Raw genomic sequence first — 27,563 nt, 5'->3', positions numbered from 1 at the left:
ATTTAAAAATCCTTCATCTGACATGAAATCAAAAACACCTAAAGCAAATCCAAAAAACACCTATATGGTGTAGCTGAAAGAGAGGGGTCAGAGGTTTCACACCTTCAGTCTCTCTCTCTCTCTCTCGGTCGGTCTCCATCTCCATGTGCGTGCAGCGTGTGTATCTCTCTCGTTCTGTGTCTGTGTGATGTGTTTGAGTACTCTTGCACACTGCTTTGCCCTTTATTGGCCCCGTTTACTCTTCATTTCCCTGTGTTCCCGTCATCTCAGTCTCCCTCGGTATGCACACACGCACGACAACGCCCATACGCAAGGCAGCGTGACAGGGCTTTAACATGCAGGTTTCTCCTCTTCAGCGCTCAGAGAATTCGCCCGTCTCTGTCTGGGGCGGCCACGCAGGTACTTGTTCAGTCACCTGTCACCTCCAGGCTTGACGACTGCAGCTCTCTCCTGGCGGGTCTTCTTGTGCATGCCATCGGGCCCCTACAGCCGATCTGGAACGCTGCGGCTCATCTGATCCTCAGCGCTCCCACACTATCCTATGTCACCCCACTGTTCCGTTCACGTCGCTGGCTTCCAGCTCGTGTCAGGTTTAAATCTCGGGGGCTGGCCTGCACGGCCAAAAATGATCCTTCTCCCTCCCACTTGACGGCAGTGGTCAAAACCTGAGCTGTTCCTCTAACCCTTCGAGTTTCGAGTGCAGCCTGGCTTGGCTCACCCTCCTTCAAGATTCGTGGATGACGAGCATCAAGACTCTTCTTCGTTTCAGCACCTAGCTGGTAGCGCAAACTTGCTCTAGCTGTCTGAACAGTGGAGACCCTCGCTGTTTACATATGCAGACGGAAAATTCATCTCTTTGAGAAGCACCTTAATTAAACCCAATCAGGCACTTCAAAGAAGATTTAATTTATATTTGTCTCATTTAGTAATTGCTTTTGAATTGGGTTGTATTTTATAGAATTGTATTGTTTACATTTACATTTTACTGCATTTAGCTGACACTTTTATCCAAAGTGGCTTACAATTATGACTGAGTACAGCTTCAACAAATGAGGGTTAAGGGCCCACCACTGCCCATGTAGCTCTCGCTTTAGGGTAAAGCACTGACATGTACAGGCAGACTCGGTTAAAGGTATTTTTGGACTTAACCTGTTTGTGCTAGGTAAGGATAATTTACACAGACCAGTAAAGCACTTTTGTAAGTCTCTCTGGAGAAGAGCATCTGCTAAATGCTGTAAATGTAAATGTAACGTAATGTAATGCAATGTAATGCAATGCAATGTAAACATGACTGGCAGAAAGGCATCAACAGCCAGACTGAAAACATATCCTTATTTCAGAGATGAATACAGGTTGAAGCATTTGATGAAAGGTTTGTCAGTGTTTCAAGAGACACATGCAACCACAAAAGGCACACGCAACCACATACTCTCACACACTATGTCCACAAAATTATACTGTATAATTAAAGAGCACATTTATGGCAAGCTACTGAAGAACACAAAAGCATATACCTCAAAACATAACAATGATATAATATTTCCAAGGCCTGAAACAAAAATCACTAGTGGTTCATAGAAGTACAGCACAAAACAGAAAACTTCAAATAAATGCTGATTATGGGTATTAGTATACATATACTTTTTAGCATTTTAGACTCCTTTTCTATTGCCTTCGTCCAACTCAAACAGCTGCTTCTCCCAACCAATACAGGCCTTTTGTCCATTAATAACACATTTAAAACGTCTCGCTGGGTTCCAGCCAGACAGAACATTCATAACCCCATCAGCCTAAACACACAGTTTTCACTGGGCACACGCCAGCAATACAGACAAATGAGGAAAGAAGTCTCTCTGTCTACTTCTCCCTCTCTCCCTCTCTCTCTCCCTCTCTCTCTCTCTCTCTCCTCACTCCTCTATTTCTCCCTTTCCTTTTCCCTTCGCTCCCTTTCTCCTTCTTTCCGTCAAGTTCTCTCTCTCTCTCTCTCTCTCTCTCTCTCTCTCTCTCTCTCTTTCCCCCCTCAGGGTAATGTATTAAAGTGTTGTCATGCAGCATACGTAGTACCATGAACTAAAACCTGTTTCTTAGTAGTGAAGTCCAAAGCTTAAACAGATGAAGCAGTGATGCAGGAGGGCCCGAAGCACTGCCCACGAGCTGTGACCACAGCTGCCCTCACAAACAACCGGAGACTAGCGTCCAGCTCGTCCTGACCCGCCCGAGTCCGAGTGGCTGAGTGGCTGAGTGGCTGCCCGGAGCGCTTTCAAGAGCTTCTGGGTAATGTAGTGCCTCATGATGGAAGCTTGCATGGCTACAAGTCCCAGCTTGTCCAGCTCCGGTTTATAGTAACAATACAAAGCTCAAGGATATAGGGAAGAGCAATAGAGGTGGCGCGAAGGCGAGAGAGACACAGACGAAGACACACACCATTCCACATGCCATTAATGAACATGAATAAACGGCCGGCCGATTGTAGGCTAGGATGTGGCCATGTTAGTTCAGGATGCAGCAGGAGCGGCAGTGGTTATGGGGTGGAGGGCTACGCTGCTCGAGCAGGGTGGGGCAACTCCAGGGATAAGACACTGTGATCTGCGCGTGTTTGTGAAGCAGAGAGGTGGGGGTGCCGAGTAAACAGAGGGATTCGGTTCTGCCAGGCTTTGGATTCAAGCAGCCAAAACTCCTCCTCCCCCTCCCTCTCTGCTCTCCTTATGCCTGCCACGCTCTGGACAACACAGTCACGTTTAGATGCATCTCTGTCTCCCGCCCCCTAGTTTTGAATATGTGCACAGTCATACAGCGCCAACCACATTTAAATCTGCAGCTTTTTCACCAGTCTGACGGACTGAGTCACGCTTTCAAAGTACACGTCTGTCTCTCTTACAGGCAGACACACACATGCGCACGCACACACGCGCACACACACACACACACACGGAACAAAGAAGCAGCCAGTGAAGCCTGAACATGTCTGGAACTGAGACATGTGTGTCCTGCAGTGTTGAGAGATGAGGGAGATATGAAGTTCTAATGAGCACAATCTCACTGTCTGTCTGTCTCTCTTTCACACACACACACACACACACACACACACACACACACACACACACACACACCTTGAATATATGTGCAGCATCGCCTACATTAATATGTCTATGTGACTGTTCCTGTTCAACGAACAATTACAAATCTCCATGTGACAGTGTTATTTATTGGGTGTTCCCTATTAAATGGGTCAGCATGGTAACTAAAAGAGACTCTGTGCTGAGTTAGAAAGCAGCACATACTGAAGGAGCTTTAGTGATCTGATTACACTGTGGAGACCCATCTCAGCGTTCCAACACGAAAAGTCAGTGATGTTCTAATACAATAACTGCGCAAAGACATCAGGCGGTGAAGCCAACTGCCGTTTCCATGACTGCCAATCTGATGCCCTTGTTTCTTGTGTTTGAGCTCCACGTTTGGGGAAGCAGTAGGGAGTTACTGGTCAGGTCTGCCTGTTAACCACCAGTTGGCTTAGTACATATAACTGCTACTAAGCAAACATAAAATTGTGTGTGTGTGTGTGTGTGTGTGTGTGTGTGTCGGCAGCACTGTCAGAACAGTTCTGTTAGAGGGACACTATGTACATGTTATGATGGTACATTTGCTCACTTCACATGCAGCACACCAGCGTACGTGTTAAACAGAACATATGCATATTCATAACAACAAGACAAATGTCTTATTTGAAAGATAGTAAACTTTCATTTCTTATATGTTTCAAATGTATCGCCAATGGGTGAATGGTCTTAAAAAAATGAATGTGAACAAAACAAACTTCTGTAAATTATTATTCGAATATACAGCACAATATGTATTACTGTGAACAAAATCACTTGCTCCTCACTCTATATTTTGAAAAGACTAAATTCTTTTGGTTCGTATTCAGAGTGATGATAAGAGTAAAAATGCTGTTTTGAGATGAATAACCTCAGTTAATATGTTGATATTTACAGAATGTGAGAACACCACTCCCACATATTTGAACAAGTTTTCAGGTATGAGACAGCAACAAGACTGAGCTCTGAGCCAGAGCCAAACTCAGAAGCTGCCAGAGAACAGCGAGAAAGCATGAAGAGAGGGCCAGGGAGCAGTGTGAGGCTGTGCGGGGGTTGAGGCGGGGCTGTGAGGTGCAGCACAGGGTTTGAGGTGGGGCAGGGGGTGAAGCAGCCAACTACAGGCAGGATTGATATCCTGTTTCCTCCCTTCTCCAATGAGCCGAGAGGGACACACATGGTGGCAGATGTTGCTGCCAGCAGCCATGTGGAAGTGATCAATGCAACCAATTAGAGGCCAAGCAGTAAGAAGTACACACCTCAGTCTAGCGCGCGCGCGTGTGTGTGTGTGTGTGTGTGTGTGTGTGTGTGTGTGTGTGTGTGTGTGTGTGTGTGTGTGTGTGTGTGTGTGTGTGTGTGTGTGAGAATATGTAAAGCCCAAATGATATCTACACACCCTGGCACCCAGCAGCATGCCGGTCTCACTTCATGGCTCGGGTGTATTTTTACTAATGTAAACATGTAATCAGGAATGAATTAGAAAATTAAAAGGAGGGGCTGAGAGCTTGTAGTTTGCTTTTCTGCTCAATACATGGACAGACCCACGTTCTCCACTTTTGTTTTTTTCATGAGCTATTTCAAGCCAGATGAGCACAGGGGGTTCTTTTACGAGCGGGCCAAACCCAGGGTGCTCTGGGGTGAGGGGAGTCTTCAGCATGCTCTCAGACAGCCCTGCCTGAATCCCACGCTTCACAGACTCAGGCCTGCAACCCGCAGCGTACACACACACACACACACACACACACACACACACACACACACACACACACACACTCACTCACTCACTCACTCACTCACTCACTCACTCACACACTCACTCACACACTCACTCACACACTCACACACACACTCACACACACACTCACACACACACTCACACACACACTCACTCTCACCCCCACTCACACACTCACACTCACTCCTGAAATGGCTTCCACATCTGTAAGGACAGCTATGCAGAGGAGGGTGCAGAAAACGGCCTAACCACAGACTTCCTCTTCAGAGCCAACCGACATCTTCCACATCCCCCATACCCCAGTCAGGGACACACACACACACCAATACCTATAATACTTTTACATTCTTAGGAGCAAGAAGGATATTCAAAGTCATAAATAAGACTCTCTACAAGGTTACACTGGAAAATCAAGATTTAAAGTGCTTTTGCTGAAGCTGAACAAATACTTCCAATAGCTCTAACATGTAATTTAAATGTCGTTATGTCCGTGTCATGATGAAACAAACCCCCCCCCCCCCACTGAGTCAGACTGCCCATTGTTCACACATCTCAACAGGAAATGAGAAATCTGCAGAACCATCACTCACACAGGAGCCAATAGGGGCCGCCAAGGGCCTCCACAAACAGGACAACAAAGCATGAACACCAAGAGCATGGTGTGTGTGTGTGTGTGTGTGTGTGTGTGTGTGTGTGTGTGTGTCTGTTTGTGTATGTGCACGTGTGGTGTGACAAAAAATATAAAGAGACAGAGATGGAGAAAGGGGCACACACACAGACAGACTGAGACACAGAGCTCTCAGACGGAACTATGGGAGCTCTACAGGGGATGTCTGAGCACACACTTTTATTACTGGAAAACTCACAACATAAAACCTGACAAGCACTAAATAACAGGGAAGTGTGAGAAACACCAGCATCTCAGCATTTAGCTCCATGCTTCCAAACAAAGAGTATCTGCAGAAGCGGCCTGCCGGGCCACGCCCTGCCTCTTCAGAATGCTTCCGGATTCTTCCAAATCCTTACACAAATCTCCTAACACTCTGGAACCCCAGTGGACTGCCTGAAATGTTGACAAATCGCTCAAAAGGGGAGCAGTGGAGGATGATAGAGAAGTCAGGGGAATACCAGGTCGTCTGCATTGGAGCGAGAAGAGGACACATTGCAATGACCAGACTCGTACTTCTCACTGCTCTGGTGTCATACCTTTCCTGTTAGTTATATTTACTGCACTTACAGAACAACACTCATCACTGCACAACACTGCTAATGACAGACAAATACCAGGAGGCTCAGTTTAAGTGGTTAATCCAACAGCTTTAATTTACAACTGAACAGACTGGGAACCAGTGGTGCCGGGCTGCGCTGGGCTGCGCTGAATTGGAAAGGTCCAAGTGGAGCAGATTTGAGGTGGACTCAACAAACTGTGGGAGATTCTGGTGAGTGCCTGTTACTGTGGCAATGGCCTGGTGGGCGTCTGGCAGGCTGCCGGGGCACCGGGTCGCGTGCCAGTCCCTCAACGGCGAAGCTGAAGCGTGCAAGGGTTGAATGAAAAAGACACCCAGAACCTCTGAGCCCACAGAGAAGGAGACCAGGGTGGAGGGGGCAGAGAGGGACAGTGTTACACACACACACACACACACACACACACACACACACACATACAGACAGAGGGGCATTGTGTCCACGCACCTTGTGAGTGGAGCTTTTTGTTAGCAGAGTGTGTGTCCGTGTGGCACTGTGAGTGTATGTGTTGGCGCAAACACGTGTGATCTAACACAAGCTCTAACACAAGTACTAATTATACTGCAGTTCGTGATCACAGACTTATTCACACAGCAGAAAAATGCCTTTAGCTTTGTCTGAGTGTGTGTGTGTGTGTGTGTGTGTGTGTGTGTGTGTGTGTGTGTGTATTACTCAGACATGTCTATGTGCCTGAGTCAGAGGCTCTCTGGAGTTTTCTGGGCTTTTCTTATTCGTGGGGGAAAGGTTGGGGGTAGAATGGTATTGATCTATTGCTAGATCAGCATTGTGATTGATAGCGCTATGATGGAACGGCCCAGCACAGACCCACAGCTAAAGCCTGGGTACATATCAACATACATATCATTATACACGCACGCACACACACACACACACACACACACACACACACACACACACACACACACACACACACACACACACACACACACAGTCACTCACTCAGACGCATGCAACTTTAATAGCCTCTGTTTAGTATTTGAAAACATGATTCACTAATTTACCTGTGGATTACAAAAACATGGGATTTATCCCCTTATCAAATTTTTTTTTTTATTTTCATATTTCTACCATATGATTCATCAAATAAGAAAGAACATTTTGCATCTCTGACTAGAGTCAACCATATTACCGGAAAAGGCTGACCCAAACCCTGGCCACATCCTCATCACTACAAACGCCCACACTACACTGTAAACCTCCATAGCTACTGAGTGAAGCTTCCCAGGAGGGCGGTCCCTCCATAATTAGCACTTCCTCTGGGCACTATGCATACCGGAGTTAGTAAGCCATTTACTAGCTTATTCATTCTTATTCATTATGTATTTTAACGGCATTGTACTAGTAGTACTTTACTGGACATTATTTGTCTGTCCCTTTGCCAACAGCAATTCTGTCATATTGCACTTTTCTATTGGTGTTGGAAGGCCCAGTGTCTGTGAACACTGGGATGTCTCATGCGTGTGTGTGTGCACGCGTGTGTGTGTGTGTGCGCGCGCGTGTGTGTGTGTGTGTGTGTGTGTGTGCGTGTGTGTGTGTGTGTGTGTGTGGTTATGGTGAATATGCTGCAAACTAAGAGACAAGTGAGTTGCTTTCTTAGAAGGGATAATATCAGTAGCTGAATCACACACACGCGCACACACACAGCTCGCATGGAACTATGGACTGATGCTACACTGCTGGACTCCTTTTTTGTGTCTGAGGAAACTAATACCCAGCTCTTTCCCTCTCTCCCTTTCTCACTCACTCTCTCCCACTTTCTCTCACTCACCCTTTTTCTCTCACTCTTTCCATCTCTCTCCTTTTCAGTGACAGTAAATAAAATATACAGATATCAAGGCTGCCATTATCATTACAACAAATCGTTTAGGTAAAGGTGGAAATAAACTGTTAAAAGTCTGTCTGTGTCTTTCTCTCACTCTCTCTCTCTCTCTCTCTCACACACACACACACACACACACACACACACACACACACACACACACACACACACACACAGGTGCAGGTGCAGAGCACACCTAGGCAAAGTAGTGTTGGACAGATAGAGCATGCTTCCCTGTGTAATCAGAGACAGGCAGAACCTTAACGTTTGTACTTTTGTTTCATGCACACACACCCATACACACACCCCTACCCACCCACCCATACCTGATACACCCAGGTGCACATATCCAAATGATCCAACAGACACACTCCTTCAAAACACACACAGACGCGCAGATCTATATAACCCAGTAATCCTAAATCCTTCTGCCCACGCCAACTGTCTCAAACACACACACACACACACACACACGCGCACACACACACACACACACACACACACACACACACACACACGCACGCACGCATGCATATGCACACATATGCACACATATGCACACATACACACACGGGGCCATTAAGATGGCTCCGCCCCATGTGTGTACCCTTCTGCTGCCTCGCCCCTCATCCTTAGCCGATAATTACACCTCTCAGCATTAACTCAACCCCCTGCAGCCAGTCCTCACACACTCACACCCAAGCCGCTTTACATTATAGACCATCACACAAGGCAGTAAGCATCGGCAAGGCACTCGGTGGCCAAACTCAACAGATGTGTGACATTCTGAGAACAGGAGATCAAATGATTTACCCCAAGGCAAACCTGACTGCTAATAATTCATCATGTTGTTCTGAAGTGGGACAAATATTTTTTCTGTTATGCCAAACAAGCTAAACATGAGTCATTCTCACTTGAGCTGTTGAGCAATGCTTCTCGCCAAGCAATTACTTAAAGATTCATTTTCTAATCAAATAAGAACAGTAAATTACCAAAAGGTATACTGGGATTTAGCCGCCTATTCATTAGTAATTACTCTAAAATCTCACCACCATGACACCTATAAGGATTAGACTCAGGATAACTCATCCGCATTAACAAAAGGTGCCTTTATGACAGCTGAAAACAGTGGGAATCAACCTTTAGAAATGTTGATGTAGATTTGTACGTTTTTATAATGCGCCCTCATAAACACTGTTTTTAAATGTAACTGTAATTACTAACACTCTGAAATCCAGCAGGCTAGAACGTGTTAGTGTGCTCTTCACTGCACATGAAAATGGCACAATCACTCAAAACAGCATCTGAAAATCAAGAAGAAAGCCCAAGCTAGCCGTGAGTGTTACTGCACGGGCCGTGTCTGGAGCACAACGTGTTGCTCCCGATATGAAATGAGAGCAGGAAGGCGCTGTGGCGGCAGGCCGCGTGACGGCTTCTGTTTGTGAAGACGGCCGTGGGGAACGTGACGTGGTCTTTCGCGAAGAGGAGGGAGCAGAGAGTGTCTGTTCAGCACGACCACAGCCTGGGCTGAGGTCACCTCACCAAGGCCAGAACAAGGAGACCCTCAATTCACCAGGACAGCGGCCAAACCAGAGGGACACAGTTTTAGGCCAGTTTTGAAGGAGCTGTGATTCAAGGATGAATGTGAAAGAGCTAAATATAACCACACTCAAATAAATATATATAAGTAAAAAAAGGTTTGCAGTGAGTCAGCCCAGGATCAAAACGGACAAGTGTGGGATGAGATGGATGTGCATATCTTGCTCCTCACAGCAGCAGAATACACAAGCACCTGAAGTCTTGCAGACAGAAGAGGGCCTGCGCTTAGACATACTGCATGATTCCAAATCCACTTAGCAGTAAGGAAATGCAATTTTGGAAGTGGTGCATAGGTAGACACACACGCACGCACATATGCGCACACACACAAACACACACACACACACACAAGCGTGCACCAACATTCCCTCGCATGCGTGCACACAGGGAACTGGCTGGAGTTGGCCAAGCTGCAGTGGTCCCGTCCTGTTGCCAATGAGGAGGCTCCTTCCTGGAAGCTGGCAGGCGGAATGCAAGCCACACCAAGATGCCATATTTCTCACCTGCACCCTGAACACTAGAGGAGGGTAAACTCACCCTCAGTCACCTGCACCCTGAACACCAGAGGAGGGTAAACTCACCCTCAGTCACCTGCACCCTGAACACCAGAGGAGGGTAAACTCACCCTCAGTCACCTGCACCCTGAACACCAGAGGAGGGTAAACTCACCCTCAGTCACCTGCACCCTGAACACCAGAGGAGGGTAAACTCACCCTCAGTCACCTGCACCCTGAACACCAGAGGAGGGTAAACTCACCCTCAGTCACCTGCACCCTGAACACCAGAGGAGGGTAAACTCACCCTCAGTCACCTGCACGCTGAACACCAGAGGAGGGTAAACTCACCCTCAGTCACCTGCACCCTGAACACCAGAGGAGGGTAAACTCACCCTCAGTCACCTGCACCCTGAACACCAGAGGAGGGTAAACTCACCCTCAGTCACCTGCACCCTGAACACCAGAGGAGGGTAAACTCACCCTCAGTCACCTGCACCCTGAACACTAGAGGAGGGTAAACTCATCCTCATTTACATGATTTTCCACTTACCCCAGATGCAGTCGATTGGCCAAGATATGTTGACTCCAAATTTTGCTTCTTTAGTTTAGAAGAGAAGCTGCTAACAAACACTGTCAACATCAATGCTTAAAGAAATGCTAATAGCCTTTGTAAATAAATTTCTGTCCTCGCAACTGCTAGCGCTGAAGCAGACGCCTACCAATAGCTAGCAGCTAGCACGTTAAACGCAGCTGAAATGCCTAAAGCTAATCCGTGGCTGTAATGTGTGGTTGTATTTGAAAAGGGTCCTGACAGTGGGGCATGCAACAAATGTTTCAAAAACATTGCTTGTAAAGGGGTATGACAAAATTTAATGAAGCATATTTATTTGTATTTATTTATTCAAGGTGTTAAGATATTGTTTACTTTGAAGATTATAGATTCAAAAAATGTGGGTGACCTTTTTTTTTTCTTTTTTTTTAAATGTTTAAAAAACTGCTTCAAGCACTAGCACTAGCACCACATCATGAATACTAAGGAGAGATCCCGCAAGCTCTGCCTCACAGCGTCGCCACCTCTACACTGCGAAAGGCAATGAGATGCTACCAGTAGCCGGGCGAAAACAACGGGTCAGTCAAGCCAGTCCATCCACAACATGCGCACACCCAGAACTTCGTGCACGGTGCGGTTCGATAAAGAACACTAGGCCTAAAATTGGTCATTTCTGAGGATTTGTCATTCCAACTAAGTCGCCAAGGCGGGTTTCAGCTTTCCATGCAGAGTTGAGGGTATGAAAACACCAGGCTCCACACAGTCAGCGGAAAGGGAAGCTTATGAAGGGTGGAGAAGGGAGAGAAGGGTGGAGAAGCAAAACACCGCCGCTATCTGCAGCATCATCGGGAAAAGAGTGGCCTCAGCAGCAAAGCCAAAGAGCCCCCCTCTCTCTCACACACACACACACACACACAGACACACACACACACACACGCACGCACGCACGCACGCACGCACACACACACACACACACACACACACACGCACGCACGCACGCACGCACACTCACACACACGCACGCACGCACTCACACACACGCATGCAGGCACGCACACACACACGTGCACGCACACACACGCACACGTACACAGAGGTCCAAGCATAACAGCAGCACTGTGCTCCTGTGCAGACCCTGTTTCCGAGGGAGAGGAGATGTAGCGTGCACTAACCATAACAGTACGGCATCTGCTCTTAGCGTGGCGCTAACGACATCCTGGGGTTACCCACCCACCCTGGAGCTACCTACACCCGGGGGCACAATCCCAAAGTGCCCCTCTATAAGAGTGCAATGTCTGAAGGGGGTTAATGTGTCTCACTGCAGTATAACAGGGAATCTAGATTGGATTATGGGATTATGGCCTGCCACTTAAACAAGAGCCACTATAGCAATAGTCAGAAGAGTTAAAAGATTGACAGAATCTGTGGTAAGGCAAGCTAAACCTCCCCGTGCTACTGTCAGGACTGCAAGTTCTGATACCCCTGGCCTTCCCATTATATTCACCGATGAGTTTAGAGAAACCTTTAAGGCAATTCACATTACCCGACTTTAAAATTGCTTACCTAGATATTACTTAAGTGGCTATTTAGGGTTTATGTCTGGCTGATTTATGAACATCAACAGCCCCTTCCCCTTGAAGAATCTTGCCACAGACACTACAAATATCATTAAATAAAATTACTGAGTACACACTGCAAATAGTACTGAAGCATTTATAGAAGAATCCCTGGGGTTTTTTTCAGTTAAAGCAAGCAAGAGAACTTTGAAAAAAAAAAAAAAAACACAAAGATTAAAGGATTTGCATTTTGCCCATGTACCTTATCAACAGATCAGAGGAAACATCAAAGAAGACTCCAGTGACTCAGGTGTGTTAAAGAACTGGCCTGTCATTACAATATCTCTGAAATGCTATAATCAAAACTCAAGAGTGCTAGGAGCATTTAAATGGGCACAGATGGGAATGACATGCTGTGATGTGTTGCTGTGTCTCTGATGGTGCACAGGAGAGGTCATCGATCGCACTGGTGTGACTGGAAGGCTGACAGACAGGATGGGGAAATGTGAGCAGGGTGCTATAATTGAAATCCAGTGGGAAAAAGCAGAACGATAGAACTCTCCCTCTCTCTCTCTCTCTCTCTCTCTCTCTATTTCTCTCCTTGTGTTTCAGTATGGATTTGACAAAAGCAGAAGTGGGTTCTTCAGTCCGATATCAACCAAACTTAGAAAAGCATGGAATGATCAAGAGCACAAAGGAGCCGTCTTTCCTTCAAAGCATCCCGGGAAAAAACATTCATACTGGAACAAAGAGTCAGGGGGAGGGGCCTGCCATGGATCAGTCCAACAGCTGCTGTGATGGACGCAGCGGGAATCAATTAGCAGGCTCACTTTGATGACGTCACTGACAAGTCATCTGTGAGCCGAACGGCTTCCGTGTGAGCGGGCTAGAAACCCGAGACCGCCATCCATCACTACGCCCCAGCCCGAGTGCGGTCCCGCCCAGTGGAGAAGGGGCTGCCGGCGTCTCTGGTCCCACACAAGCGTTTTCATCTTTGTCAGCACAGACTCTGACTGATCATAGCCTTGCTCCGACGACTCTCGCTGCTCGTTAACTGCGGCCCAGGGTAAATACGAGCTACTGATCTTGAATCAGAGCACTGGAGGAGCCCCTGCTCCTGGCCAGGGGTGAGGAGATGGCCTTCACCTGCGCTGTGTTTGAACTCCTCCAGTGCTACGAGGCCCACGAGGATGCCCCCCCCCCCCCCCACACACACACACACACATACACACACACATGCTCCGTCTTGGGGCCGGCTGTCAAACTGGCGCCATGGTCATGAATATGGAGATGTGCTCAGTGAGTGTAAAAGCTACCTGGGATGCGCGGAAACACGCAGACGCCGAGATGGTGATGTACAGGCAGCGGGCGCGAGAGTATGTATGGGGCGAACGTACAGTCGCACGCGCACGTGCGCAGACATACACACGCGCTCACGTGCACAAAGCCTGGGAACAAGCTTTAACATTAAACGATTAAACCAATTCCTGTGGCGAGCCTCAGTCTGCAGCCCCTTTCATAACGCAGTCATCAGGCTGACTCTTCCCAGCGCCTTCTGCCCCCAAGCAAACATTCTTATGCAGACACAGCAAAGATTTATGGAGTCTAAGAGAGATGAATGCCACGCCCCAGTGCGGCTTCACGAAAAAAGGGCCCATACGCGCACTCAGGCCCTAGCTTCATCACACAAACACACTCGTCACACTACTGCGCCTAAATACTAAACACTGCGAAACGCTCTCTCTTCGACTCCACCGGTTCATGTCCTCTGCGGATGAAGCGTTCCAGTGCCATTTCATTCAAGTAAGTAATCAGTCTAGCGTGTATCGACAGCCCGCCGCCAGACTTTGCGGAGGGTCCCAGGCTGCTGGTTGGATGCTATTGGGAGCTCTCCACCACATCAGTCTATAGTCCTTTTGACAGTGTCCCTCCATGAAAAACACACACACACACACACACACACACACACATACCAAAAAAAAAAAAAAAACAGCCTCCTGGCATGGCCCAGGCAGACGGACCCAATTTCTGCTGCTCACGAAAAAAGGGCAAAGAAAAAAGAGCAAACCACACACGAACGGCGGGAGGGAAGAGGGAGCAGCGCAGAGGGCCAAGCGTCAGATGCCTTAAAGCCTCGCAGCTGAGGCGCAGCGCCTCCATCTCTGAGGAGATCCCATTTCAACGGGATTGAGTTTAAGTGGAGGAGGCAGAGGCCACAGGGCAGAGTGTGTGGCAAGCCGGCTGGGACTCTGCCCTGGGTCTCGCTCTTTGAGCCGCGCTTGAATAGGAAACGAGGCGATGACAATGGGTTTAATGTGAGGGCTGAATAACGTGCAGGTGTTTAGTGAAGCCATTCAGCTAATAGCAGCAAAAAAAAAAAAAAAAAAAAAAAAAAAAAAAAAAAGGAGTTTATTTGACTAAAGTAGGCTGAGCCAGACACCGTGGAGAGCCGTTTCCTTTGCATGCTGACCTTTGATCCGCCCCCCCCACACACACACACACACACACACACACACACACAAACAAAACCCAAAACCCACAACTTTTACAACATGCTTCTCATTCTTTTGAATACCCCGGAGTATTTCTAGAGGTAAAATGTATTTGTTTTTATTAAACCTATAAACATATAAAAACTAACAAGCTGCAAAATAAAGGAAAATAAAGATGCGAAAAGGACAGCACAAGAAAAAAAATAATTGAACCAAAACAATTATGCTGAAGCTTTTCTATCCATTCTCTGGCAGTCTGTCCCAGCACCCTCATGTCCCCTCAGTGATCCACTATGAGCATGCATTCTTCAGACACTACTGGATCACCAGCTAGGGAGCGACCCCAACCGCAGAGAGCCTGTTTTACTAAAACACTTACTTTTGCTTTCTTTCAACAGCTAGAGATGATTCTAAAGATGCACCTTTGTAAAGCAACCTTGGGTACGAGAAAGACGCTACATAACAAAGGGTAACAAATAAATAAATAAGAAATAAATAATAATTGTGTATGCTGTGAGTGCATGGACCTAACCTCAGATATCCCTTCTGTTCTGAGAAATCACAGCCTTCACACAGCCTGTGAAATAATAAGTATTAATGCAGCTTGGATTGTATGGATTGTATTAGAATACATCAGTCACTGCTAATTGCAATTGATAAATGAAATTATAATACTACCTGATCACAATTCATTATACACAATTTGTCACAGTTTGTGAAAACCATGCGATCCTAATTGTGGGGCTGTTCGACCTCTGTGCATTTATAGGAACATACACTTATGCATGGCAGTCATACCATTCAAACCATGATGTTATCACAGGTCTGTTGGTTAGGCGGGGGGGGGGGGGGGGGGGGGACTTTTGATTTGGTAACTTGGCACTGTGTCATAAATACAAATACTGTAAAAGTGCTTTTGCAGAGTTTTCATGGAATGTCAGTTCTCTAAATCATCATTCACAGGGCCTTGAATGCTGAGCCAAACATGCACATCCAGTGTTTGGACTAAGAAAGTTGGAGAGGCCATAATATACCCCTGCCCCACTCCACATCCCTCATTAGCGGCAATAGGAGGATAAGCAGCTAACTGCTCCGAGTAGAAAGCCTCTACCGAGAGTCTCTGGCTGGGACAGGGTTAAAATCTCCTCCCTGGGCCATTCTAGCTACCACTAAAATTAACCTCCCCCACAGCTGGTTCCCATTAGCCAGCTATGACACTGGGAGCCTGTACTTAAGCTCTGTTGCGGGAGCTCTGCCGCCCCACTCAGACAATACTACTGTCCCCTCTCCCCTCTCCCCTCTCCCCTCCCCTCTCCTGCCCCGGCCACAAACTGGCCCGACTCCGCTTCTGCTGGCAGCGGCTGTGTTTTCAGACTGAGAGAAAAGGTGGAGGAGGAGGAGGAGGAGGAGGAGAATGCGTGTGGGAGGATCGGGGGGGTTGCAGCGGTACAGCAGAGAGCCTCCTCCAAGCCCAACGAGGGCGAGGGGCTCATGAGCGGAAGAGCGAGACAAAGTCCGACCACGAGTGAGAGAAGTCTGCAGCCTCCAGGTTGGAGAACCTGCAAACCCACTCGAGTTCATCTCAGGAATACGCGGAAGTGAAAAAAGGCATAGTGGCAGTACGGCCCTGCCTTCCTGTGCCCTGTTCGCAAATAAACCGGTTTTGATTAAGCAGCAAGCATCTGGCTTTTAATTACTTCAGTGTTGCCAAGTCAGCTGACAAAAACAACACACCCTGACAGGTTCATCATAAACAAAATGTCACAATATTATATCAGAAATATTATTAATAAATGTGGGACATTCTCAATGGCTTGCAGACTTGCACACAATTTTTTTTATTATTTTTTTATATCATACTTTCAGTATTCTTTGAACACGTGTTAAAAAGCCTTTGCTCTTCAGCTCAGGTGATACGCTCAAATACACGATGAAATGCATCAGAGTTATACAGTCAGAGCTTCTCTGAGGTGTTCCAGGCCGTGCTGTATCCTGTGCACATTTTATGACTCGACTCAGCTTTTAGCACTGAGTGGCCTTTTACAGTGTGGTGGTCTGGCAGTGAAAAACAGCGGCCACCACGAGGGGTGAATAAGATGCCGGTGACTGATTTATGAACAGAGACTCAGCCAATACCCAGCTTTACTGGGACATACGCAGCCAATAGACAGCCAGAGATCACACGCTCATGGTGACATTTAGCCCCTTCCACAGGCAATTTAACAAGTTTGGATCAACTGTGAGTATGTGTAGTTTCCAGCGAAGGTACTATTTATTTGGGGTTTCTGGTTGTAGTCTATTAAAACTTTAGTGTAGAGAAGGGATCTGTTTGTGCAAAAGGTTAACAATCAGTTTAATTAGGAGCAGAGGTTGGAGAATACGCATGAACTCTCCTGGCTTGACAGCAATTCTCTGCTGGGAATATACTGTGTCAAACGCATTGCATGCATGCACTTTGTGTTTGTGTGTGCATAATCATGTACGTTAAGACAGAGCGGCTTAGCAAAGGAAATAGAGAAAAAGTGCGAGACAAAGAAAGAAAAAGAGTAAGGAAAGAGTGTGAGAGAGAGAAAGAGGCCTTATCAGTGCACACTTGTTGTGTTTTCTTTTGATCCCATGGGAGCCCATGCTCTCCAACCTAATTCCTATTGTTTAGGACAATATCGCGGATAACACGGGACTTACGTCTTCGAGGACGACTAGAGGTGCCAAAGCAATATTTCAAATGCACTTTTCTTTTTTGCATTGTTAATCACAGGAAGATAAGCCAAATCTTACAGGTCACTGCAGCTGGACAAAAATGATGACAATTCACCTCTTCCAAGACAGGTTTTATATCAGTTATAAGAGAGGAGATGAAAAATTCTAGCGGTAAATCAGTCACACGCAGTGTTGAGCAAGTGGCACTACACCTGTCTTCAGGGGTGGGTGAGACAGGCAGGGAAGTGTGTGTGAGATCCAACGGACAGTGTTGGAACAGTGTGAAGCTCATTAAAGCTGCATGGCTCCGAGTTCTGAGTCCTGAAAGAGGTGATGGAAAGACAGATAGGGTTACCGGCAAGCTTGACCTGACAAACACACACACACACACACACACACACACACACACACACACACACTCAGCACGCGACTGAGTTCTGCACCAACGCGCGCACAACCTGTCACGCCTTTTTAAATAATTAACGGCCAAAGATTAGTCCGTCAGCCTGGGGGCCAAAAGGTCCATTGATTTCTTATGGATGCATTTTTAATGAGCGCATCTCAGGGAGGCACTGTCCGTGAAGGCACACCGCCCCCCCCCCCCCGCCGGCCCCAAAGACACACGCGAACCAGCAAAGCCAACGGTGCAACTTCAGGCTGTCTGAGCGTGAAGCAAAAAACACAAACAAAACCCAAGAAGCAGCCTTCTAATGTGCCTGAAACAAACCCTGAAAGTCTACTGGGGTTGACAATCAGAGAATCCTTCTGTGTGTTCATTTAATGGACTTTGTTTATGGCAAAAGCTTCATACACTTTTGCCACCATTCTAGATACTGTGTGTGTGTGTGTGTGTGTGTGTGTGTGTGTGTGTGTGTGTGTGTGTGTGTGTGTGTGTGTGTGTGTGTGTGTGTGTGTGTGTGATATTTCACTATCAGACTGTACAGTAGGTGATGTTTACTGATTTCTGCCACGGTAACGTTGACTTCAGCTTCTGACACACAGTGCTCTTGCTCTGGCATGATTGTACTGGAGAAGTCACAAAGGCCATTTTGGAAATATAGCCTGCTGCTTGCCGTAGACAGCAAAAGCAGACGAAGAGCAAGTGCCTAGCATGGGTGTGATAGAAGGCTCTCTCTCCTCCAGCCATCTCAGCCTAAGAACATCCATACCAAAGAGGAGGCTCATATGGCACTGATATGACTCACCGATCTCCTGATGGCTCCAGCCTTTGTGCTGATGGGAACAATGTGGAGGGGCTCACTGTGTTAACAGGCTCTCGGGACAGACAGTATACAATAAAGCTCTCAAAGTACTGATTTGTGATCAGTTTGTTTTGTTTTTTTTAATACCCTAATGTGTAGAATTATACCCAACAAATCCTATGCCAGTATTTTTAACGCTGATACTCATGGTCCATTAGGCAGTGAATAAGTACCAAGGGCAACTGGGAACAAGAGGCTATTGAGTTTAGGAAGTAATATAGCCAGCATAACAATTGGAAGGGCCACAGTCGCTGTGGCAGCTTCTACTAAAGTAATACAAATGACATGGTTTTAATAAAAGTTATGAATGGAATAAGAACATTATGGTATGGGTTTATTTTACATTCTTCTGGGTTTGGAGAGGCTGCACTAGACTCAACATCCTTTTAATATTAAGAGGAGGGGAGGTAGTGGGATCAGTGAAAAAAAGCAGCAGACATGTCTAAAATAATAACACAGCTGAAATAAAACATTATAGCTGAGGTATGAAATGGAAAACAGTGACATGCTCCATTCAAGTGCAATGCCGCAAGCTTTCATTTTTCACTGAGATGTGTGAAACAGAAACGTGCCATTAGGGAAAGCCAAGGCCTTCTCCCATCAAACCCAAAGACCCGACAGACGGAGACGTCTCCGCACGCTGCCACGGGGGTCGCCGGGGAGAACCGGCCTCTGCGGTCATCTCGCGTCTCATGTCATTTGTGCATTTGGAACTGCGGGACTCTAACAGGTCAGGCCCGCATGTGTTGCAGTCACAGTGAGCCCGTCAAAATGCGGAGCGTCCTGTGGTTGCACACCGAGGGCTGGAAAGAGGCGGAAGGAGGTGACTTAAAGCGAGACAGAACAGGATGGGAAAAGCGGGATCGGCGAAAGAGATTTATTAAACGTTGGGGGGGGGTGGACAGAACGGTAGGGCCGGTGACCTGAGAGGCGGACGGGCGGGCGGACGGACGGACGGACGGGAGGGGCAGTGGGGATTACCTTGCTTGTCTCGCGCTCGAAGTCCACGTACTCACGGGTGGGCAACTGCCTCTGCTCTCCATGCAGGTTGGCGGGGAAGAACTGCAGTGAGAGATTGGTGCCGGTCGCCACAAAAGCCTTTTAGAGAGAAATCAATACAAACAGGATCAGAAAGGCCGGCCCGGGCATTAATTATGCAGCCCGCCATTTAAAAGAGGAGGAGGTGAGGGTAGCCTGGAGCCAGGGCCAGAGGAAGAAGGGAACAGCAAGAAAGAGAAAGAGAGAGAGAGAGAGAGAGAGAGAGAGAGAGAGAGAGAGGGAGGGAGGGAGGGAGAGAGACGGACAGCGTGAGCAAAAGAAAAAGAGAACAAAAAAAAAAAGCACAAGTCATCATTTTCTCTATTTGAAGTATTGAGTTACACACATCTGATTTTATTTTACCAACTCTCAGTGCTGGCAGGGTGGATTGTAGCACAAGAGATTTTAAGAGCAAGTACAAGATGGGAAGAAAGACAGAGCGTGTGGCTTCTGGAGACAGCAAGATAACAGAGAAAGACAGAAATGTAGAAAATCAATAAATTGTTTTAAATGCAGGCCTTCACTTACATTAATAGCAGCAGGACTGCTTTAGGATCATGGCACAATAATTCAATAACAATGTAAATACATGAACAACTCCAAAAACTCAAACAACTCAGTTGGGGCATGGCTGCATTTAACAGCATACAGTTCAAACCTCTGAAGTAAAATGTATGTACAAACTGTTTTGGCACAAAACAATATAAGAATATAAAATATTTTTAATTACAAAAGTATGCTCTTAAAAACTTTTTTGCATAGGCTATATGAACACACGCTAACAAACACACACACACACACACACACACACACACACACACACACACTCACACACACACACACACACACACACACACACACACTCCTATGTATGCACATATGTGGGCCTGTACACCCACACAACCATATGTGCTTATGTGCACAAGGACAAACATGCATACTCACTAATGTTTAGACAGCTTGTAAATGATCTGGAATGGAAAATACATCAAAGCTTTTTTTTTCTTTTTGCCATATAATATATTGATCATTTTGAATCTTGACAGTAATAATCATTGCGTTATCTCTGAATTACAGTGAATCCCATGTCAAAAAATGATTTATTTATACACAAAACACTGGATTACTAAAACCTTTTTCTCATCACCACCATCATCGGTCTTTTGATCAAAGCCCATGCACTTCCTGTTTTCTTATCTAAATATAAACAACTCATTCTAATAAATTCACTTTGATAAAAGAATAAAGCATAAAGGAGTTTCCCCAAATCTTCCAGCCTGTAAACATCTCTGCAACCACATGAACATAACTCCTCTCTCTCCCTCTCTCTCTCTCTCCCTTTATCTGTATTTAAAAAAAACACCAAGCATTGTTTAAGACTGGGAACGTAACACAAGTTCAAAGATACAGACGTGTCTGAGTTCTTTACAGTGACGATCTAGACAGTCTTTTGATGATTTAAAGAAAGAGGGGCAGAGTCCTGGAGGGGAAAACACTTTTCGTGCATTTATTCATTTCCCCATTGAATTTTGAACTTTACCACTATTTTATGGACACTGAAACAGTGAAAATAGTAGCAGCTGCATTTCATACTATATGTTGTGTGTGTGTGTGTGTGTGTGTGTGTTTATCTGAGACAAGAAAATGAGGAAGTGTGGAATATTACAGTTCCGGGTGCCTAACAGCAAACCGCTGTTTATCTGCTTAGAAAAGATGCTGATATTCACACGAGGTTGGACCACCGTTTGCGATTCGATTGCTAAAATCCACGGGTGGTTTTTGGAAAGGTGAAGGGAGTACATACTATTTCTGAGCGGCCGTCTCTGCAGGCGTTCTGGAACCGGGCTTGCCTCTCGTCGTGTGGTCGGTCTCGGAAACCGGTGTATTTAATCTGCAGTTAGAACAACACTGGTGAACGTATGAAACACACGTATAAATGTATGTAAACGACAATGAAACCCTGCGTGTCCGTGTGCTCAGGTTAAAGACCATAAAGGTCTTCTTTGACTCGCAGTTTTGTCCTCGCAGCCTACGAAATAAAACAACTGCCAGGCAAAACTGAAGGTTTTGCTTTCATTTGGAGTTTCTGCAACTTAAAGGGCGAAGCCTCTCCGATACTCGTGAAAGGAGATGCGCTTCAGCCGGGAAGGTGACAGAGGCGAAGGTACTTCAGCCTACTCCGAAACCCGTTCCGCTTAGTACATGGTGTGAAATGATCTTACATGACAAACTACGGGATATTATTAAGTATTTTCAAGCTACTCTATAAGAAGACTTGTCAAGTTCGGCGCCGGTCGCCCAAACTTGTGCTCATGCGCTACATGTCAGGCGCGAAGCGTGACTTTGAGACTTTGTTTCCGTTGGAGCAAATGTGTGAAGTGCACCGAGGTTACCTCGCATTCGCGACTAAGTTTCCTGAAGAACTCCTCGTTCTCGAACTTGGTCCTCTGATCCGGGACCACCCGCGGCATCCTGAACGCCAGATGATCTATTTTGCCAATTTTTGTAGGTCTTACGGCGCGAGGGAAACGTTGCCTCGAGACTCCTAAATCCGCGCTCTTATTTCCTTCCGTCTTTTTTGCGGGGAGGGGGGGGGTTGTTGTTGTTCCAGATGATGAAGTGTGTAGTACGGCGCTGGGTTAATATTTGCGTTAACGGTGCGACAGGGATGTCTTTCTCTCGCAAAAGCGAACTCCTGCGCGGTTAGTGTCCGACACCACGGCGCATTTGGCACGCTCTCACGCTTGGCTATTATTCTCCCCGCTCGCTCTCACGCGCGTGACCTGCGACTGCCGACGAGCGCTCGCTCGGTTTTTTGACTTTACGCGTCGCGCAGCATTGCTCCGAGTTACTTCCTGGCTCCTCGGAGTCCGACTTTATGACTGCGCACCCGAAATACTCCCTCCCCATTCACAATTCTCTCCACTACCGAGGCCCAGTGCGCAGGCGTTCACTCCGGCGAAACTTCGCGCCCGTACAGTTGCACCGCTCCAGCGATGAAGTACCCCTGGACGGGTTCACACACACGCCGCTTCGCTTTTTAAGGCCACGCAAGTGCAAATTACACAAGCACAACACACATTATACCCAGTGCATTCGTATAAAATATATATGGAGTAAACTTGAAACTAATTAATTTGACCATGAACATTTCAAATTGTCACTTTATATTAAAATGATCATTAGACATAAAAAAATATATATGCTAAAGATAGATATGGTTAATAACTACAGTAACCTGCACTGACATTGGCTCGGCACTGAGGTTGAAGGTTCCACACGGGTTTATTTTGTCCCGGCGGACGCGCTGGAAGTCGAGATGTGGTTTTGTTTTTTTTTTCCTTTCATCGTGCTTGTTTTGAAGCTATGGCTTCCCCGAGGACAGGGGCACAGACGGGGAAGGCAAGCCGAGCACGAAGTAAACAGCGAATCCGAAAGCGTCGAAGGCCTCCAGGTTCCGTGGCATCGGGCGCTCTGTCCCGACTCCATCCCGTTCCCGATCCCGTTATTTATCGCAACCGTGCGCCTTTGCAGTAGTTCGCGCATTAAAACGTTATAGTGGGACATGGGCGAGAGAGAGAGAGAGAGAGAGAGAGAGCCAAAGAAATGAGCTAGGCTGGGAACTCCAGCATTAGTTTAAACTACTGCATGTATGCGATGTCGTATGGCGATGTCGTGTCGTGTCGTGTATGTCGCGATGCATTATGAACACGATCCGCTCCTGTTGTGCAGAATGCGCTTCCACGTGCAGGCACTGGCACACGCACGCTCTCCTCTTCTCTCCAGCTTGCGCCACCGCTCCTCGGGCTGAGACGTGCAGTGAGTAAATGTGTTAAAAGGCCGAGCTCAGTGCCAGATGCGGCGTGTGAGTGCTTTAATAGCACCACAAAACGCTCATTAATTAATGAAATATCCTGTGGTTACTGTCAGAGACGCGTTCTGACAGAGTGCTCTCAGTCTAAAGTCAGCGCCTGCTTCTATAGATTCCGACTGAGAACGCATTGCCGATAAGCAAGCACCAAAATAGAGCTTACTCCAAAACTAAAACAAATTACGGATTTTACTAGTTCAAATTCTCAAACTTATCTAGGCCACGAGAATGCCTTATGTGCTTCAAAGATCAATAGGCTGAGTGTATTTTGATCCGTTCTGAGGTAGATGTTTCATTCTGGCTCATACCTATATGAGAATTGTGAAACAAAGCTTATTTGGTTCGGCTTTATTAAATATTAAACTGTGCCATGCGAGTACGCTAGCAGCACATAATTGCGCTGCTGACTAAACATGTTTTGGTTTGTTGGCGTGTGTCTGGCTCAGGGGATGTCTGGATAATGATATGATTAAAACACCGCCAACAATTCAGTGAACAGTCCAAACATAGCTCTGCAAGTCGAAGCACAAGTTTTGCTTTCAATTTAAATATGCAGAAGTCGGATAAAACATTCACACTTAACAAAGGGCCCAATTTCGCACTTTGAACAAGTCGTTGTTATGCATCATTTCCATGCGTTCCTGACCAAAATCGGAAGCCAGTCCGGTATTTGTGCAAGGTTTTGTGCAAGTTCACCTCTGATAGGCCTGCTGCTTTAGGTCGTGCTTATCGAAGGACCGGCGCGCTCGGGCCCCCCCCACACCGTGGCTATCTATCTGCTATCTTATTTCTAAAGCGAGAGAGAAGGTAATGTCTGTTCAGAATATACTCCAGAACTCGGCATTAGGATGAGCCCAGAAAGCGACGTCAGTGGCTGAGAATCGCACCCGTATCAGCGCCGGAGGTGATTCATGGTGTTACCGGATCTCCGAGGCTCTCCCGGTTCTCACGCGCGTAAACAGCCCTGGGCGCAGTGGCCGGAGCTGGACGCGCGCCCCGAGGAGCGCCCTCTCCAAACCCGGCGAGCGTGCCGCGAGCTCAGACGGCGAGACCGACCCGGTTTGGCAACGGTGTCCGTCAGTCTGGCCGGCCGGGGCAGAGCAAAATAACAACGCGGCCAGACTCTCACGTTTCAGGCGGGAAATCTCAGCCCGTTGGACGTGCGTCACACCAAGGTTAAAAGGGCATGTCGTGCCGGCTGGTGTATTTCGGGAAGGAAATAAAATGATATTCTTACTTACTTAGGCCGGCTGCCGAGTGGGCATAAGGATTATGTCACTAGGCTTCTCCAGCCCGGGCAAACGGTTTATGACAAGCCTGCTTATGAGACAAACTTGACATTTTGGTTACTAGTTGGAAAACCTTCGTGCTTGCATCGATTCGTTACGTTTCTAGTCACGAGTTTCGAGGCCGTCAACAATAACCGGCGAGATGTTGCAGTTCCACATCCGTCCGCCAGAGGGCCGGCTTGATTACGTTACCCATATAAACCCACTCTCTCTCTAACGATTATATTTAACAACAGCATTATATCATTTCTACAGCCTAAATACATCTAACCCAAGTCTACATCTATGATATATAATTATGCTTTAGTTTGAGTGTTTTTGAAAAATTACATAAACGATTTTAATAGCCTACATATTTCGTACATATCTGTAATTTCTATTTTATGCTTTTCAAAGATATGAAACATAACGCACCATCCAAATAAGTACAATATACAATACGTTTTTGTTGCAGGTTAGTGAGCGTCATTTTAAGAGTTGAAGAAGCCAGACACATGTGGGGCAAAGTGCGTCACAGAACATTGCCTCCTCGAGACATTAAAATGACAGGCGTGCTCTCGTGTTAAATATTGAGAAGAGCCATTCTCAAGAGCAATCTGTAGTCTGTTCGGTGGCTACAAACAGCTAAAATGCTTCCCCCAATTTATGTCATATTTCTTTCATATTCTGTCTGTCTTCTCCTTTCTCTACCTGTCTATAGTAAACATCCAACACAGCATACAGAAAATAACTGAGGAGAAACACTTCGTCTTAAAGGGAGCTTTCCTTCATGGTGTTCATGATAAAAATTCCAGACAAGAAAAAATTATTTGCCAAGGGAGCACATACATTTGAGATCTCTGAAGTACACTGAAGACCAAATATATAATATATATACACAAATCTCTCTTCGAGAATGTGAAATCATCATCAAGATTATTTTCCCTTGCTTTCCAACAGAGCGAGCCTCCTGTGATTTCAAACAGACAGGGCAATATGTCATGGCTATTGGGTCAACATTTGCTAAACTGAACTTCACTGGAGGCCACGTTTGAATGCTGTGGGCTTGAGGGCACACATGTGATGGCAGGGAAAGGTGTCACACGTGCACCCTGGTGCAGTGCAGCACCTCACCACCACTGGGGAACAAGAGAGCCGGCCAAATGGTTTCTATAGCAATGGCACTCTGGATGTTGACCTTTGGGGGATAAATGTGAGCAGCATCAGGGTCAGTAGAACACACAGGATCAGCGTAATGGACGGGTGATACACTCTATCTATTGTACCGCTCTTTTGTTATGTATGGAAAAATGTATGCTTGCAGCCTCCTGCATTTTGCACAAGGAATACCAATGACAGAGGCTGGGAGACCATTGTTCTCCCAATGCATAAAAGGAATGTTTTATTTGGGCTTAAGTGTAGCATCCTCGCCCTAAGACACATTTACCAAAAACAGAAAACGTGAAGTCTAAAATACAACGCTGCCACACACTGGGTCACCCATGTGTCCTGTTTGATCATTTTCTACTAAATAGAGTGAATGTAGTGGATTGTGTCTGGGTATGAAATAACAGAACCGCCCTTTAAAGATGGTGACAAAGTGCATGAAACTGTCTGTGATGTAAGCGGTAGGGATTGCTTGCTGAAGAAATCTGCACCAGGCCGTCTCCTAGCAACAGGCAGACGGTGGTGCTGCGCTATAAATAACTGTGTGCATGCGAGTGTGTGTGTGTGCGTGTGTGTGTGTAAAGCAAAGTAGCTTGCAGGGACAGGGACCAGAATTTTAGGGCATACCTAGGCATTACATAAGCATGTTATATTGCGTGTGGTTTGGATCGTAGAGCAGTTATGCATTGCTGTTCAGGGATGGGCAAGTGTATGTTCAAAGCAGTACACGTAGGATGCCATAGGCTGTGCCCGTAACCATAGTTACGGCTAGATAGTCACAGCAAATTAAACCAGTCAATAGAAAAGTGCAGAAGCGGAACTCTTCCCGCATGCCAGCGATGAACACACTGTGACAGACAGGTTGGATGTGGCATGGAAACCGTAGCGTACGTTCACAACGCTGGCATGCGCTCTCTGAGCATCCATGCTGCTCTTTCCGAGGTCTTGCCATTGTCATGTGGCTGACTGGAAAACAGAAAGAGGTTATTAGCCTCCACTGCCACAAGAGGGAGAAACGAGCTCTCATCCCAGCACTCCTTCAGATCTCACCTCCCCGGCCCTTCCGCGGCGTGCTCGTCAGCGTCTATCCTCCACCGCCCGCACCCTCTCTTCAGCCGAGGCATGGTGCTCTCTTTATACATCTTCAAAGGTGGCAACAGAAAAAAAGGCCTCAAGAAAAACTAAAACAGGATATGCGTCTCTGCAGTGCTCAAAATGATGCCAGAGATTTAGCTACAGATTATTTTACTGATCCAGTTCGGTGTTCGTTAGTTTGAGTATATAGCATTATTATTTGTATTTTTTATTCGTTACATTTATATAGTGCCTTTCTCGAACTCAAGGACCCTTTACAGAGATCAGCTTTTACAATCACTCGCACACAACCGATGATTTCTATAGCTATTAATAGAAAAAAACCTTCCTAAGTTCACAGTCATTTGAACAGATGCTGAAATACAGGGGCAATAACTGCTTTTCATCTTTATTCAAGTTGGGCACTTTTTGCTATTTCAACCTTTATTCCATATATATTCACACACACAATCAAGTCTTGCTCCATGGCAATTCATATTGTGCCAGTCCACATATCCTATACGACGATGATATAACATTGAAATCACTGTTGAAAAAGCAATCAAAAGCTTTTATG

At 46.5% G+C, this 27,563-nt stretch overlaps 1 protein-coding gene across 4 annotated transcripts in view; it reads right to left on the bottom strand.

Moving 5' to 3' along the window:
* Positions 1–22,463, bottom strand: part of cbfb (core-binding factor subunit beta) — a 40,278-nt gene extending 17,815 nt beyond the window's left edge. For all 4 annotated transcript variants that reach the window (XM_027004006.2, XM_027004007.2, XM_027004008.2 and 1 more), the window contains exons 1-3: positions 22,000–22,463; positions 21,411–21,497; positions 19,550–19,666 (exon numbers count right to left, since the gene is read on the bottom strand). In XM_027004006.2, the coding sequence (XP_026859807.1) occupies positions 19,550–19,666; positions 21,411–21,497; positions 22,000–22,077 (282 nt within the window). In that variant the 5' untranslated portion in view covers positions 22,078–22,463. The remainder of the gene's footprint in view (positions 1–19,549; positions 19,667–21,410; positions 21,498–21,999) is intronic.
* Positions 22,464–27,563: the final 5,100 nt, after the last annotated feature.

This window comes from Electrophorus electricus, chromosome 4 (assembly GCF_013358815.1).
Source record: "Electrophorus electricus isolate fEleEle1 chromosome 4, fEleEle1.pri, whole genome shotgun sequence".
NCBI classification, from domain to species: domain Eukaryota; kingdom Metazoa; phylum Chordata; class Actinopteri; order Gymnotiformes; family Gymnotidae; genus Electrophorus; species Electrophorus electricus.
This window is presented reverse-complemented; position numbering and strand designations above follow the sequence as displayed.